The sequence below is a fragment of the Orcinus orca genome, chromosome 2, assembly GCF_937001465.1.
Source record: "Orcinus orca chromosome 2, mOrcOrc1.1, whole genome shotgun sequence".
NCBI classification, from domain to species: Eukaryota; Metazoa; Chordata; class Mammalia; order Artiodactyla; family Delphinidae; genus Orcinus; species Orcinus orca.
Window position 1 is genome coordinate 161,118,764 of NC_064560.1, and position 17,633 is coordinate 161,136,396.

General features: G+C 35.6%; 1 protein-coding gene across 5 annotated transcripts in view; it reads left to right on the plus strand.

Annotated features, from left to right (window-relative positions):
- The window catches only part of MNAT1 (MNAT1 component of CDK activating kinase), a 216,494-nt gene that overhangs the window by 40,350 nt on the left and 158,511 nt on the right, over positions 1–17,633 (plus strand). For all 5 annotated transcript variants that reach the window (XM_049706413.1, XM_049706412.1, XM_049706414.1 and 2 more), the window contains exons 2-3: positions 5,643–5,795; positions 8,065–8,138. In XM_049706413.1, the coding sequence (XP_049562370.1) occupies positions 5,643–5,795; positions 8,065–8,138 (227 nt within the window). The remainder of the gene's footprint in view (positions 1–5,642; positions 5,796–8,064; positions 8,139–17,633) is intronic.

Below are 17,633 nucleotides of genomic sequence, written 5' to 3' on the forward strand. Positions count from 1 at the left end.
TTTAAAACAATCTGGGGAACAAGTCTCAAGCTTGTCTATTATTTTATTAATTGATTTTCCTTAGTGTTTATTGGATATTTAAAATGACGAATTGAAAATGTTAATAAACATTGAGCAAACATTAATATACTTCGCTTTTAAAAAAAAAGTGACATTTTTATTTTTTATAGACTTATTTTTTTTAGAGCAGGTTTAGATTTACAACAACATTGAGAGGAAGGTACAGCGGTTTCTCATTTACCCATTATCAACATCATTCACCAGAATTGTCCTTTTTTTTTTTTTCTTAATACCAAGGATGGACGTGTATTGACACATCATTATTACCCAAAGTCCATAGCTTACTTTAGGATTCACTTTTGATGTTGTACATTCTATGGGTTTGGACAAAAGTATAATGACATATCCATCATTATAATATCATACAGAGTATTTTCACTGCTCTAAAATTCCTCTGTGCTCTGCCTATTCCTCCCTCCATCCACCACAACCCCTGATCTTTTTATCATCTCCGTAATCCCTTCTCAGCCTTTTGGCTAAGATCAGGTATATTGTTTCCATAATTTTGCCTTTTCTAAGATGTCATATAGTTGGAATCTTATACTATGTAGGCTTTTCAGATTGTTTTCTTTCACTTAGTAATATGCATTTAAGCTTCTTTCATGTCTTTTCATGGCTTCATAATTCGTTTGTTTTTAGTGCTGAATAATATTCTGTTGTCTGGATATACCACAGTTTATGTATCCATTTATCTATTGAAGGACATCTTGGTTGTGTCCAAGTTTTCGCAATTATGAACAAATATTCTATAAACATTTGTGCAGGTATTTGTGTGGATGTAGTTTTCAACTTCTTTGGTTAAATACCAAGGAGCATAATTGCTGGATTGTATGGTAAGAGCATGCTGTGTTTCATAAAGAACCATCAAACTGTCTTCCAAAGTGACTGTACCATTTTGCATTTCCCCCAGCAATGTATGAGAGTTCCTGTTGCTCCACATCTTTGTAAGCATTTGGTGTTGTCAGTATATTGCATTTTGGCCATTTTAATAGGAGTGTAGTGTATACCTCATTGTTTTAACTTGCATTTCCCTGATGCCGTGTTATGTGGAACATCTTTTCATGTGCTTATTTGCTATCTGTATACAGGCATACCTTGGAGATATTGTGGGTTCAGTGCCAGACCACTGCAATAAAGTGAATATTGCAGTAAAATGAGTCAATAATTTTTTGGTTTCCCAGTATGCATGTAAAAGTTATGTTTACACTGCACTGTAGTCTATTAAGTGTGCAGTAGCATTATGTCTAAAAAAAGTACATACCTTAATTAAAAAATACTCTATTACTAGAAAATGTTAACTATCATCTGACAATGCAGTTGCCACAAACCTTCAGTTAGTAAAAACCACAGTATCTGCAAAGTGAAATAAAGCAGAGCTCAATAAAATGAGGTGTACCCGTGTCTTCTTTGGTGAGTTGTCTGTTAAGGTCTTTGGCCCATTTTTTTAAGAAGTTTTCTCCCCCGTATATTTTAGATAACAGTCCTTTATCAGGTGTTCTTTTTCTCTTGATGTCATCTTTAGCAGAGCCGAAATTTTTAATTAAAAAAAAAATCCAGCTTATCAGTGATATCTTTCATGGATCATGCCTTTGGTGTTGTATCTATAAAGTCATCACCATACCCAAAGTCATACAGTTTTGTTTTTGTTTTAATTTATTTATTTAATTTATTTTTGGCTGCGTTGGGTCTTCGTCGCTGTGTGTGGGTTTTCTCTAGTTGCGGCGGTTACTCTTCAGGCAGTGCACAGGCCTCTCATTGCGGTGGCGTCTCTTGTTGCAGAGCACGGGGCTCTAGGGATGCGGGCTTCAGTAGTTGTGACCCACAGGCTTAGTTGCTCCACGGCATGTGGGATCTTCCTGGACCAAGGCTCGAACCCATGTCCCCTGCATTGGCAGGCAGATTCTTAACCACTGCGCCACCAGGGAAGCCCCGAGTCATACAGTTTTTATCCTACGTTATACTCAAGGAGTTTTATAATTTTGCATTTTACATTTAGGCCTGTGAGTTAAGTTTGGAGTTAATTTTTTAAGGGTGTAAGGTTCATGTGTAGATTCATTTTTTTCCATGTGGATGTCCAGTTTGTTGAAGAGACTGTTTTTGCTTCATGTGTTGCTTTTGCTCTTTTGACAAAGATCAGCTGAGTATATTTATGTGGGTCTATTTCTAGGCTATTTTGTTCCATTGGTCTATTCATCTATTCTTTTACCAATACCACACTGTTTTGATTATTGTAGTTTTGTAGTAAATCTTGAAGTCAGGTAGCATCAGTTTTCCAACTTTGTTCTTCTCCTTCAACATTATGGTACCTATTCTGGTCTTTTGCCTTTTTATATAAACTTTAGAATCAGTTCGTTGATGTCCATACACTAACTTCCTGGCAATTTGATTGGAATTGCATTGAATCTATAGATCAAGATGGTAAAAACTGACAACTCAAAATATTGAGTCTTCCTTTCCATGAACTCTTTCTGTCCATGAATATGGAAGATCTTTCCATTTATTTAATTCTTTTTTAATTTTGTTCATAGGAGTTTTGTAGTTTTTCTCATTTTGTACAATATCTTGTACATATTTTGTTAGATTTATACTTAAACGTTCAAATTTTTGGGAGCTAACATAAATGGTATTGTGTTTTTAATTTCAAATTGCACTTGTTCATTATTGGTACATAGGAAAGCAGTAGACTTTTTGTATATTGTATCCTGCAACTTTGCTATAATCACTTATTAGTTCTAGAAGTTTTTTGGTTGATTCTTTTGGATGTTTAACATAGACAATCATGTCATCTGTAAACAAAGAGAGCTCTGTGTCTTCCTTTCCAATCTGTATATCTTTTATTTCCTTTTCTTGTCTTCCTGCATTAGCAAAGACTTCCAGTATCATGTTGAGAAGGAGTAGTGACAGTAGGAGACAGTGAGAGTAGGAGACAGTCTTGCTTTGTACCTGATTTTAGTTGGAAAACTTCCAGTTTCTCACCATTAAGTATGATGTTAGCTGTAGGTTTTTTTGTATCTAGTCTTTGTCAAGATTTTTAATTGACTTCTTAGCTCTGGAAAAAGAAGAAACAAGCTGATTAAAAATCTTGACAGAGGAATATAAGCAGTTAAATATCCTTGATAGAAGAAAATAAAATCTAAAAATAAGTTGTTCAGAGAGAAAAGAGGGCAGGCACCATTCTGGTTTTTAAAAACAAAAGAACACCATAAAAATATCTTTGGGGATGGGTAATAACTGAGGATTTGGGCTTTTTCAGCAAATTTTCCTATGTTCTGCAGAATATAAGATTTTGTTTGAAAAAGTTCCTAGCACTCTTGGAGGCAAAAGATTGCCCAAATACTGCTCTTTTGGTTGCTCTGCTGCCAGATGAAGTGAACTAGCAATAAGGAACTTTTTCTTCTGTTCTTTTTTTGTATGACTAGTTTTCATGTATATAATCTGTAAATACATATATTGTAAGTATGTAGAAAAAGATCTGGTCACGTAAACATGGAACTTAACAGTTGTATGTTACATGTGGGAAGTGAGATGTAGAACAGAATGAAGTAGAACTTTGAGTTTTTTCTCTATATACTTCTATATTTGAGCTTTAAAAAAAGAACTATTTGTTCTTTTAGCAATTAAAATCAGAAAGGGAAAAGTATGGGAAAATAAATTATTTTAAAAAAACCTTAATACTGTTGAAATCCTTATGATTTAAGGTAGATTTTTAAAAAGTGGAGATGTAGAACTGATGGTGGTAACAAATTATATGTCTGAGATTACAATATGACTTTTAGAAATACTAAAGTGTTCTATATTACCTTGTTAACTGAATTATTGACTCCAAGACCTTGAAATATAGAATATTCTATGTAATGGCTCAATGGTTTTGAGTATTTCAGATGGCTCCTTGCCTATAAATATCTTTAGTCAGTGTAGTTCTAAAGTGTCCTTATTTTCAACTTCTCTAGTTGGATTTAATTTCCTCCAACCACAAAGATTAGGCAAAATGTACCACTCCCAATCTTCCCAATCCCAAGTGAATTTTCTGGGGTTTTGTTGATCTTGAATAATGACAACTATGATCTCTGTTCTCCCTCTTAGGGATTTTTTGCCTCTATTTTTTGATGGATTTTTTTCCCCTCTACTTTAAGATAGAAATATGCAAAGGTCAATGTTAGTATTTTACTGATAACTAACCTTAAATATTCTTATTTAGCTGTATCATTCTTCTCATTTAGCTTATTCCATAAATCATCTACATATTTGGAAGAAATCAACTTTTCCCTTATTTATTAGAATTTGTCCTTTTTTTTGTGTGTGTGTTGTGATGTGTTTAGAATAATTATAGGGCAAATTCCTGCCCTCCATTCTAGTGGAGGTTACAGAAAATCAACACATAAAGAAATAAATAATTTCATATAGTGCTAAGAAAGGAGTGATAGGGTTGGTATGGCCCTAACATATGGAGTTGGGGGCAATATTACAATTGGAGGACTACATACCAAAATGTTTAAATGTTTGAAAGTATGAATCAAGCTACATCTTTAGTGCAGCCTTAGTTCCAATGCTGCTTCCTGAGTTCCCAGGAACCTGAATCTTTAAGACCCACAGGCTAAAGCAGCTACTTTCTTCTGGTCAGCCTTTCCACTTGCTAGTCTGATTACTAGCATGGATCTACTAGGGCAGGGCGGGGCAGGGATGATTGGGTGGTGCCTGGACCCATCTAAAACAGTATATGAACTGACCCTGTCAATTTGCAGGAATCTTAATTTGCAGGAATCTCGTTAACCTTGCCAGCTTCTTTCTTTCCCAACTCAAGACTTCCAGGAAGTTCTAAGTTCTTCCCCAAATTGTACTACCCAAGAAGGGAGGAAAGAAGGGATGGAGGTATTTGGGAAACTTGGCTTGCCTGGGCAATCACTTTGGTGAATTTAGGACAGCCAGGTTTAACTGATTAAAGATTTTCTAAGTAGCCATTCTTTCTAGGATTTCTCAGGGCAGAAGCTGTGGTGATTTTCTCCTTTCTCCACATATACTAGGTCACTCTCAGTTCTTTATCCTCTGGCCTGGGGGCCTCCTTCAGCTAGCACCTCTCCCTTTTGAGTAACTGCCACTTATTCAATTGCTAACGGAACTTTAAAAAACTTCCTTACAAAGGCTGAAAGGGGAAAAAAAGTTTTTGTTTTAGTGATTATGATATGCAGTGTTCTCTAAAGTGCAGGCCCCTGCCAGGTCTAAGGGTGATACTGGACTGAGAGTGGAGTTGACCCTAGACTGCTCTTTTATGTGCCTCTTTGACTTCCCCCTGTCCTGCTATCTGAGTCCTCCCAGATCCCAAATCAATTTTTAAAAACTTGTATATTTGTTTAATTTGTAAAACTAAACTGGTAACCCTTGGGACACCTGTGTCTGAAGTAGGCTCCAAATGAAAATGAACTTTTTTCCCAAAGGTTTTTAATAAGAGTTTAAGCAGCAATGATTAATTTTCCTGTCCCCCTGCAGCCCCCCCAAACAAAGAAACACCAAAACAAAGGCAAACTATATACAGAGTTGTTGCCAATTTGAATACTAGCTTAAAAGTTATATTTTCCTCCTTACAGGTGTGAAAGTTGCGTGGACTTACTCTTTGTGAGAGGAGCTGGAAACTGTCCTGAGTGTGGCACTCCACTTAGAAAGAGCAACTTCAGGGTACAACTCTTTGAAGATCCTACTGTTGACAAGGAAGTTGAGATTCGGAAAAAAGTGCTAAAGATGTAAGTGTTAATGTTTGAATGATTCAGTTCACAAAGAGGACTTTAACAATTATTTCTGTAATTGATATAATTATTTACTTGTAGAAATGTGGACAGTTTGACAAGTGAATAAGTATAAATTCATTTATGTAATTGTTCAATGTTAAAAAAATTATTAAGGTCTTAGAGAACTCAGTAATATTAATTATCTTATCTTTTTTTATTTGTCTGCGTCAGGTCTTAGTTGAGGCATGTGGGATCTTTTGTTGCGTCCCGCAGGCTCTTCGTTGTGGCGTGCGGGCTTCTCTCTAGTTGTGGCGTCTGGGTTTTCTCTTCTCTAATTGTGGCATGCAGGCTCTTGAGCGCGTGGGCTCTGTAGTTTGTGGAACGCGGGCTCTCTCTAGATGAGCGTGCAAGCTCAGTAGTTGTGTTTTGCAGGCTTAGTTGTCCCACTGCATGTGGGATCTTAGTTCCCCTACCAGGGATCGAACTACTGTCCCCTGCATTGGAAGGTGGATTCTTTACCACTGGACCGCCAGGGAAGTCCCTAATTATCTAATCTTTGTTAGAGAAGTGTAAATCTTTTTTATTAAAAAATTAAAAAAAATTTTTTGGCCACTCCATACAGCTTGCAGGATCTCAGTTCCCTACCAGGGATGGAACCTGGACCATGGCAGTGAAAGCCCAGAATCCTAACTACTAGGCCATCAGGGAACTCCCAGAGAAGAGTAGATCCTCCAAATTGATGGCTTCACAATTTATTTGCTTTATTTATTCTTTAATTTAATTAGTAAATATATACTGAGTACCTATTCTGTTCGAACAGTGTTATACATATTAGGCCCTCGAAAGGCTTACAGTACAGTAGCTTGGATAGCATAGACATAGACAGTAAAACAGGCAAACAAAACAAATATGTGATTATACATTGAGAAAAATGCTATGAAGTTAGGGACTGAATGTTGTTGTGAGTCAGTGATGTAAGGTAAGGCCTGAGGAGGTAACATTTAAGTTGAGATTGAAAGCTATTAGAGAAAAATCAGCATTAACTACAATTTATTTTGATAGATCTCTCTGTGTGTATGTGAGTACATAAATATTTCTAGTATTCTTTTTCACTTATGATTTAATTTTTTACTCTTTGTTAGTAGTTTTGGATTTCATTTTATCTGTACTTTTGTTATAAGCCACTTTATTGTTTTTTATTTATTTTTTTTTTGTTCTTTCTTTTTAAACATCTTTATTAGAGTATAATTGCTTTACAACGGTATGTTAGTTTTGTTGTTTTTTAGGTTTAAAGAATTAATATCTATCTATCTAGGTGGTCTACATTTCAACATTGGTCACCAATGTTTTAGTGGCATCTTTCTAGGTACTTTACTAGATAAAGTGTTACTTTATCAATACCCCAAGCTACTCTTTTAGTTTTTGGATTGCTTATGGGAGATAGTCTCTCTTAGATTCTTATCTTTTTCATTAAGCCCTCTCGTTTCCTAATTCTTCACAGGCACACTTATAATATTTATAGATTTTCTTGATCTAGCATCCTTTAGACTGTAACTGTCATGAAAAACAGGCAGGTGTCTTTTTTTTTTTAGAGAAACATTTTATTTGTTTGTTTTATTTTTTAAAATTTATTTATTTATTTTTGGCTGTGTTGGGTCTTTGTTGCTGCACTAGGGCTTTCTCTAGTTGCGGCGAGTGGGGATTACTCTTCTTTGTGGTGCACGGGCTTCTCATTGCAGTGGCTTCCCTTGTTGCAGAGCATGGGCTCATGGGCTCAATAGTTGTGGTGCACGGGCTCAGTTGCTCCGCGGCATGTGGGATCTTCCTGGAGCAGGGATTGAACCCGTGTCCCCTGAATTGACAGGTGGATTCTTAACCACTGTGCCACCAGGGAAATCCCAGGAAGGTGTCTTTTTAATTAATTTTAGCTTTCTGGAAATTAGTGACTCTATTTATTAGAAGTAAACAACATCATAATTCCAATGATAGACCTTGTTTAAGCTCATTTCCCATTTCTTCAGTGTCCTAATTTCTTTATTTTTCCCTTAAGTCTTAGGATTTTACATGTTGTACCATTCTCTCCTGATTCTACTTCTTCTCTGTAGTCATAAGAATTTAAGAACATTCTTGCTGTAGTTACAAACCTGGTGTCAAGAAAACTGTTTTACACTGTAAGCAGTCTTTTTTTACGTATCATGTATGAATTAGTAAGAACAAACAAACCAGTTAGTTACTATTGAAAGCAAATGATATGGAATATGTTCATTTTTTTCTTCTCTTAAAGATACAATAAAAGGGAAGAAGACTTTCCTAGTCTAAGAGAATATAATGATTTCCTGGAAGAAGTGGAAGAAATTGGTATGTTTTTAATGCTTATACTTTTGGTGTGCCAGCCTGTGTGCTTTTATCTTTTAGATGCCTAGGAGAACATCTCATATAAAAGTCTCTGACAGGTTTTGTTGTAGTAGCTGATGTTTACCTAATTATTTTGCATTGCACTTAAAGGACATACTTAAGTAATAAACATTTTGTCTTAGGAAAAATATGACTAATAGAGGTACTACTACTTTATAGATGGGAAGCAAGGCTGTATGTGTATATATCATCTATACGTTGATGATGTATTAGAGTAAGCAGGAAAAAAATATTCAGTTTTTTAAGAAATAGGGTTTCCATGGTGACTAAAGCCATAAGTTGTTTATCATCATTTATGCTTCTGTGCATGCAGTAATTTGAAAATACTTTGAGCAGTTGACTGTTGAAGTGGCATTCTATTATTCAATGTTATTCTAGAATCTGAAGTTAGAGTAATCTTAGTGCTTATTCTTTCTATTGTGATTAGTCAAAAAGAAGCGTTCATCAAAAGAAAGTATTGTTTCTGTTTTTTTAATAAGATGTCACAGATGTTAAAAAGTCTGAATTTGTTATACATCAATTAAAATAATTAATGTTGTTTTTTAAAAACTTGCCATAATATTACTCACCATAGGTTTGGAAATAATACAAAAATTAGAGACTATGAAAATTAGAACAAGATTAAGAGAATTAAACAGTTATCTTTTTATTCTTCTCTCAAACCTGATAACCAAGCTATACTCACATTATTTTGTGTTTAAAATATGATTATAATAAAATTTATCTTTCTTTAAAATATTTATATATGGTAAATATTTAGAAAATTCAAATTCCTGAGGAGTGGAGTATTCTAGTTCCTTTAATTTCTTTATTAACTAAGAAAAACCCAGAAAATCTTTTGTTTCACCTGTTATTGAAACTTTTCTAAAATATCTAAGTTCATTTATTGTATCATAGCAAGTAGCATGTACAGACATAAGTTAGGCTTTTTCTGGGATCTTTTAGTGCCTTGGAGCCATTGCTTTTTTATTCTAATTGTATTCATTGTACTTTGTATGTAGTCTTAGCAACCATGAATGGCTATGAACTTTAGCTGAAAAGATGGTAGAATTGGGAGTGCTAAGACAAAGTAGAAAAGTTAGGATGTAGACTGAGACGATAAACTGAAAACAAATCTGCAAGAATGGGCAAGTGTGCAGCTATGTAGAAATCTGACTATACTTAGATATTTGGTTTAGGACAGGCAGTTGGACACCAAGCAGGAAGACACTTAGCTTACATTTATTTTGAAGGCCGTGTTGTTATTCAAAAGTCTGGTCAGGCAATAAAGGGAAAGGAGATTATAGATGTCACAGAGCAAGTTGAATACATGGTCTCAAGTCCAAGCAGGCAGGTAGGATAATTAAAAGAAACTGATGGACCAAGAAGGTGGGGAAGATGGGATCGTGATTCTGGAACAAGGTTTTAGTTGAGCCATGATTTTAAGAAATACATGTTTTTTGCTATGAAGTTTGAAGATATGAACAACCTGAGGGCCCATAGGTAAAATCGTGTCCAGAAGTGGGAGCTAGGATTGACAGGTAAGAGCAAGTCCAGATATTAGGGCTTACAATATGCCATTTTTTCTTTACCAGATAAGAAAGCTGGCTCAGAGCATTTAATCTGAAAGTGATTCTGCTATTATGTATTGATATATTCACGAAGGACTTATCTTTAGTTGCATTATGTTGGTGCTCTCTTAACAAAACTCCGCTTAATTGACTCATTGGAGTAACTGATATTTCCCAGTCCTTCTGTAACATGTACTGACTGATGATCGAAGCATAATGAATGCATGATGAATCTTGTCCATTAGAAGATTTCTATACCTCTGTACTTCTCTCACCAGTTCAGTTATATATCGAGTTGGTTGTACTGGTAACCAAACCTTCTTATGTCAGTTGTACTTGTAATTAATTTAATTAAGTAGTTTATAATATTGGGAAAAATTACAAACCTCTAGAAGGATTCTAGTTCTCAGGTCCTTGATCCATTTTAAAAAGATGGAAACTGAGCAGTATAAATGACAGGTATGGATTATACAAGAAGGAAGCACAATTCCCATTAAAAACTGTATCTTGACTGTGTGTTATTACATTAGAGAATGACTATACACTTACTGCATATGCTTTAAGTTAAAATAAAGTGTTTAAGAAGAGTGTATGTATGTTTCCCTTCTTTAACAGACTTTTCTAAGTAATCAACTACTGATCCTGATCATGTTGGACAAAGAGCAGTTCTGCTGCATTTGAAAATATTGATGAAGTTTGGGACCTCGCTTCATGGACTTATAGTTTATTTTCTGAACTTTAGCTCAATTCAGCAAATAGTAATTGTTCTATGTGAACTGTTTACTTGCTGAGGATATATGATCTTTGTGTTCAGTAAGTTCATACTCTAAAGGGGGAGATAATTATGTAATTATAATTTAATGTGAAAGCAGTGTAGGCATTTATTTATAAAGTGTTTCAGGAATATAGATAGCAAAACAGTTAATTCAGCATTAGGAAATAGAGGTAAAGTTTGAACACATTTGAGTTCGATCTTAAAAGATGAATAGTGGTTTACCAGGTAGAAAGAGGATGGAAGAACATTTGTAGCAAAAGACAAAGTCACAGAGATATAAAGGTGTTGAGCATGTTGGGTAATGTAGCAAGTAATCTGTTATAGGTAGGTAGACATGGGGAATGACTAGCAATGAGGTTTGAAAAACAGATTGGACCTGGGTTAATGAGGGCTTTGTAAGCTAGACTGTAAGGGTAAGATTTTATTCTATGGCCAGCCACATACTGTGGTAGTGATGTGGAATATTGACAGGAGATACTCGAGGCTGGGAAACCATTTTTTGGGGGCTGTAGCAGCAATTTGGGTGAGAAATAATGAGTGCTTAGAGTAGGTAGTAACTGAGGGAGGTAGGTAAAAGGGATGTTTTAGAACTAAAATATTCGAGTGACTAATTTCGTGTAGGTAGTGAGGTTAGAAAGAGCAGGCAAGGATGAATTGCAGTATTCTGACCTTGAGCAGTTGCTGGTGTTAATCTAGAAAATAAAAGTGGGAGAACTGGCATTATTTTCCATTGTTTTGTTGGGTAGAGTATGGAAATGAGGGTAATAAAAGAGGGTAGCCCTCTTAAATTTTGTTAGGGTGTGACTGCACCACTTAGTTATGTGTCATTGTTCTGATGGTTATGGTATAAATAAAACTTTTTTTTTTTAAACTTCCTTTTAAAATCTTGTTTCAGTACCTGTGTACTTTGTGTCTTATTCATGCTTTCAAAGGTGATTAGTTGGATGTTTGTGGTATCTGTATTGGCTATCTCTGTGTTAATCAAAAGTATAATTTTCACAACTCTTGAGATAGGCATTTTAATCCCTGCTTTGCATATGGAGAGGGGGCACAGAGAGTTTAAGTATTGTGCTGAAGATCACATTGCTAGTAAATAATGGAGCTAGATTTTGAACATGGGTTTTCCTCTCTCAGAGCCCATGAAAGTGCTTAGTAGTCTCAGAGAATAGTTAGTAGTCTGAGCCTAGAACATGGGGTGCAGATTGGTAGAATAGTGGGAGATGAGAGAAAAAAGTAGGTTGGAGCTATATTTTGAAGGATCTTAAAGAAGTTTGGAAGGAAGGAGGGAAGGTAAGAGGGTGATACTGAAGATGGTTAGAGTGAAAGGAATAGAGTTGGTAGGGTGGCTAAGGACTCAGTGTTTGAGGATTTATAAATTGGGGATTGGTCATTTTGTTATATAAATTTCATTATGAATCCTTTGAATATCATGAATATAAAAATTTTAAAGTATTAGAATTTCAAATAATGGCATAAAAATTACAGTAGAGGGGGCACACATGAAGGTGAACTTTCTTATAGCATTAATAATAGGCTCTTTTCTGTGGTTATGACAATCTAAACATAAAAATTCTTGTTCCTTTTGGCCTCAGGGATTATCTCAAAGGTTTGTCCTTAGTTTCATAATAAACATTCTTTTGGTTCAGGGTATGCTTATTTTAAAAGGGTGAGAAAGTCCTAAGGGCTTTAATTATAAATTCTGGATGTCAGAAAGACTTTAAAATTGTACTCAAATAACACTAAATCTTTCAGAAAATACAATAGGTTTTTTGTTGGCTTTTAATACTTGACTAAAGGCAGATCAACCTCTGAGCTAAACTAGTAACCAGATAGATAAAGGGCCAAATGATTGTTACAGAAAATTGTTCCTTTTTCTTCAAGGCTATTATACCAACCTGATTCATTGTGGCATGAATGAGACTTGCTTCTTCTGAAAATGTTTCAAAATTGTAATCCACTTTTATGTTTTTTTCTTTTTTTTAAAGGAAGAGATTTGTATTATGATTACAATTTGTATCTATTATATTGCTGTTACCTTTGCTTTTTCAATTAAAGAATGAAATAAACAAATTAGTTACTTTAGTTTCATTAGAATTCATCATGAAGTTTTTAATAAGCAAAAAGAAAAATTGTCTATAAACAGTTTTCACTTAGATTTTAACTTTACTGTTTCTAGGTTCTATTTAATGGGAAGTTTAAATTAGTACATTGTCTAGCTTGCTGATAAATTGTAATATTTTTTTCTTAAACTGCTGTAAACATTCTAGTAGAGTTCAACATAGGATATCAACTTGATTACCTTTACTTGTCAGTAGATTCATACCATAAGAAACAAAGATTTTTTTCCTGTAGTTTTGTACCTGCTTACTTTGCCATTCTGTATAATTCAGTTCTATAATTATAAAGCTCATTTAAATTAAATCTATATTTATAAAGATAATTATAAATATTAGCATTGATTTAATTTTGCTTTTTTTTTTTTGCGCGGTATGCGGGCCTCTCACTGTTGTGTCCTCTCCCGTTGAGGAGCACAGGCTCCGGACGCACAGGCTCAGCAGCCACGGCTCACGGGCCCAGCCGCTCCGTGGCATGTGGGATCTTCCCGGGCCAGGGCACGAACCCGTGTCCCCTGCATTGGCAGGCGGACTCTCAACCACTGCGCCACTAGGGAAGCCTTGATTTATTTTTTATTTTAGTTTCTTATTGAGTTATAATTAACATGCAATATTGTCTTAGTTTCAGGTATACAACATAGTGATTCGCTAATTTTATGCATTATGAAATGATCACTGCAATAAGACCGGTTCTCATCCATCACTATAGAAAGTAGTTACAGTATTATTGACTATATTCCCTATATACATTAAATCCCTATGACTTATGACTTACTTTAAGCAGGCAGTTTGTACCTCTTAATCAGCTTTACCTATTTCGTCCATTCCCTCACCCCCAGCATTGGTTTATTTATTTTTTTCCCTTTTGTAATAATTCAACAAGCATTTCTTGAGCTCTTACCAGATGAGAAGTTCCTGTTGTTTTTTAAATAGACTTTATTTTTTAGAGCAGTTTTAGATTCACAGCAAAATTAAAGGGAATGTACAGAGAGTTCCTGTATACCCCTTGTGCCACACATGCACAGACCTCCCTCACTATCAACATACCCCACTAGAGTGGTAAATTTGTTACAGTCAATGAACCTACATTGACATATCGTTATCTCCTAAGTCCATAGTTTACATTAGGGTTTACTCTTGGTGTTGTACATTTTATGGGTTTGGATAACTGTATAATGGCATGTATCCACCATTATAGTATTGTACAGAATAGTTTTGCTACCCAGAAATTCCTCTGTGTTCTGCCTGTTTGTCCCTCCTTCCCCCGAATCCCTGGCAACCACGGATCTTTTTACTGTCTCCATATTTTTGCCTTTTCCAGAGTGTCATATAGTTGGAATCGTACAGTATGTAGCCTTATCAAATTGTTTTCTTTCTCATAGTAATATGCATTTAAGGTTCCTCCATGTCTTTTCATGGTTTTATAGCTTATTATTGTTATTATTTGGTGCTGAATAATATCCCATTGTCTGGATATATTATAGTTTATTTATCTTTTCAAACTACTGAAGGACATCTTGATTGCTTCCGTGTTTTGGCAATTATGAATAAAGCTGCTGTAAACATTCGTATGCAGGCTTTTGTGTGGACATGGTTTTTAACTCCTTTCGATAAATACCAAGGAGGGCAGTTGCTGGATTGTATGATAAGAGTATCTTTCGTTTTGTAAGAAACTGTCAGACTGTTTTCCAAAGTGCTGGGCCATTTTGCATTCCCACTGCAGTGTATGAGAGTTCCTGTTGCTCACATCCTTGCCAGTATTTGGTGTCATCATGTGTTGGTTTTTGCCCATTCTAATGGGTGTATAGTGAAAGTTTTTTATTTAAATGCTGGGAGTGATAAAGCAGAATCAGTCCTAGAATCTGCCCTCAAGGACCACTCTATTAGGTCAAATAGATAGGTACATTGAAAATAATTATACAGGGTAGAAAATGGATAAATACCACCAGAACGATATTACGTAATCTGTTGTGAGCATTCAGGGGTGGAGAGATGTAGGGGATTTCTAACTGCAAAGTGAGTTATAGCATTCAGGGATGGAGGATGGAGAGGATTTGCACCTGCAAAGTGAGTTACGAGGAAGAGCTGCTGATTAAGCTGGACATAGAAGGGTAGCCAGATACAGATATTCACAGTTGTTCTGGGTTGAGGCTGGTACTAAGATGGGCCCTGTGGGAGCAGTTTGCTCACAGGTATGGAAATAGGAAAGTGTGGCCTGTACAGATGCAGAGAAATAGCTGAACTGGGCTAGCAGTGGTCTTCAGGCATAGAGAGAAGCAATAAAACTAGCATTGTAAACAAAAGTTCACGCTTTGGAACACAACACTGTGAATCAACTATACTCCAATAGAAATTAAAAAAAAATTTCAGGCTTTGGAATCAGCCTAGGTTAAAATCCTGGTTCCAACATTTACTATACCTTGGACGTAGTTATTTAATATCTTTAAACCTTACCTGTAAAGTGTAAATGACAGTAGTACCTCACATATCTCATAAGATTATCAGGAGGATTAAGTGATACAATTAGGTCAAATGCTAGATGTAGTGCCTATCATACGTGTTTTATAGATCTTTGAGATGTTTCATAGATACACATGCGTGTGCCCACATACACGTGCTATAGAGGTTTTTTTTTTTTTTTAATTGGGGTATAGTTGTTTTACATCAAGCAGAGTTTTGAGAAGGAGATCACTTCAAGAAGACAAATGAAGGAAAACTACTTTGGTTGGATTGCTCAATCTCTCTTTCCCTTGGTTCTTGAAGAGGCTCTGAGGAATCTGCAAAACTTTCAAAGCAGAGAGGGAAAAGTAATGTAAGAGTTAAGACTGGATTTTTTTTCAAGGCATTGTGAATGGAGAAGTGATGATACAGAGATTATAGAAAATATGATGAAGTGCAAAGTAAAGAATGCTGTGTATGTGTATACATATCATGTAAAGTAGAAAGAGATTTTTATATGAGCTGTGAATAATTTTTCCACATTTATAAGAGAAGGAAGTTATTTCTAGTTAGGGGAACCGGGGAGAACTTCATGGAAAAGATAGTATTTGGGTAGACATTTGAAGATTGGGTATATTTTCAAAAATAAGAAAGGGGGATCAGGCATTCTGGGCAATGGTATGATCAAAGGAACTGGACCAGGAAATGTGGGGAACATTTGGGAAATGCACACCTGTCTAGTTTCAAGATAGGTCTTTATTGAGGGGAGATAAAAGTAGTTATAGCCAAATTAGGAAGGGCTCTGGATTCTAAAAGTGTTTGATTTTGTTTTTTCCTAGTAAAAGGGGGAAGGCAGACAGGATGAGAGAGGACTATAGGATGGTAGAGGTGGAAGGTGATTTGAGGTGTGCTTCAGAAATATTAGTCTGGCAGCATTGTATACTATGGATGGGGTTAGGGAATAGGGAAAGATGCAAAGATTCTGGAGACAGGAAGTTAAGTCAGAGATTAAATTATCCAGGGAGAAATAAGATCCTGGCTTGGAGTACTGGCAGGTACATTGAAAATAAGGGCAGTTTTAAAGAGATTTTGGTGGTAGAATCTGTAGTATTTTGCAGCTGGTGCTTATGGAGTGCAAAGGACAGTGGGTCACATGAATGAGATGTTAAATCCTGGTGTCTTAGCATGATAGTCATAATATTAACAGGTAAAGAATTTACAAGGAGGAGTAAATTTGGAGATGTTTATGTGCTGGGTTTTCTAAATTGTACTTTGAGATGATATCAGCTTTTCCTGGCATTTCTTTGCTTGAAACTGTGGCAAGTTATGAGATTACCCAAGGAACATAGAGGGAGGAAAGAGGGCAAAAGTCAGAATCATGCAGTGTACCTAGAGAGCAAGATGAGGCAGAGATGGAAACAAGAATGGGTAGTTGTAGTAGTAGGAAGGAGATCAGGAGAAAATATTAACAAATTAGTCACGGGAAGGACGTGCTGAGGAAAAAAAAGTGATCAAAATTGTTAAGTGGGCGTAGATGTTGAGGGTGGTAGAGGTTGTGAAAGATTTTTGGATTTGGTGGTTCAGTGGATGGCTGTTAAATGCAAGGAGTAAATTGTGAGTGGTTGGCAAGGATAGTGGAATCAGAATGGATCACAGTTGTCTTTCTGAGGGCTGTTGCTAGTTTGGAACTTCTTTCTCTGACTATTTTGTGTTGGGACCAAAGTGTGATTTATAGGGAATGCCCTATGTTGCATCCTAGACAGATTCCCTGGTTTACCACCATTATTATTTTCTTTTCTACTTTGTGATAAAAAAGCTGGAGCAATAGCTAGAGGGCTGTTGTTTCTCATTTTCTCTCACTTCTCCCAGAGTTTTAAAATTGCATGTAATAGAATTGAGAATTGCTTCTTTTTTTCCTACATACTTAAATAAGCCTGGATTTTCAACAATGATTATGATAAATTGATGTTCTGAAATAAGTTGGTCCTTTGAAGAGATAAAAATTAAATTATGGATCAGATTGGTCTTTTGAGTATGTTTAATGGCCTTACTCAACAAAACAGATAACCCTCTGTTGGGCTTCCAATATTACTTTTCAACTCTTACAGACCTAATGCAAAAATCTAGGAACTATTTGAGATGGTTATTAGTTAAATGAAGGAGTGAGATGGGGAAGGAATCTGTAGAAACATGGAGTAAAGCAGAGTTATTTAGGGTAGATCAAACCTGTTTATAGGTCAAGCTGGAGGAAGCAGTGGTAAGTAATTGGAGAAGGGATAGAAGGGCTAATAATGGATGCACAAACATTATGAGGAATCCAAGGGAAGTCTGGATTGAATTATGGAACAGGAGAGACAACGATGATGATCCTTCTTTAGACGGGCTGATACAAACACTGAAAGGGGTAGGGCAGTGGGGCAGTACTTCAAAATATGAATTTATATATACTAAAATAGTTTTTTTGGTTCAGAGTATTATAATAACCTTTTTATTTACATATGTAAACTTAGAAGGGAGTAAGGCATTTATAATGAAAATTATTTTGAGTTGGAATTATAAA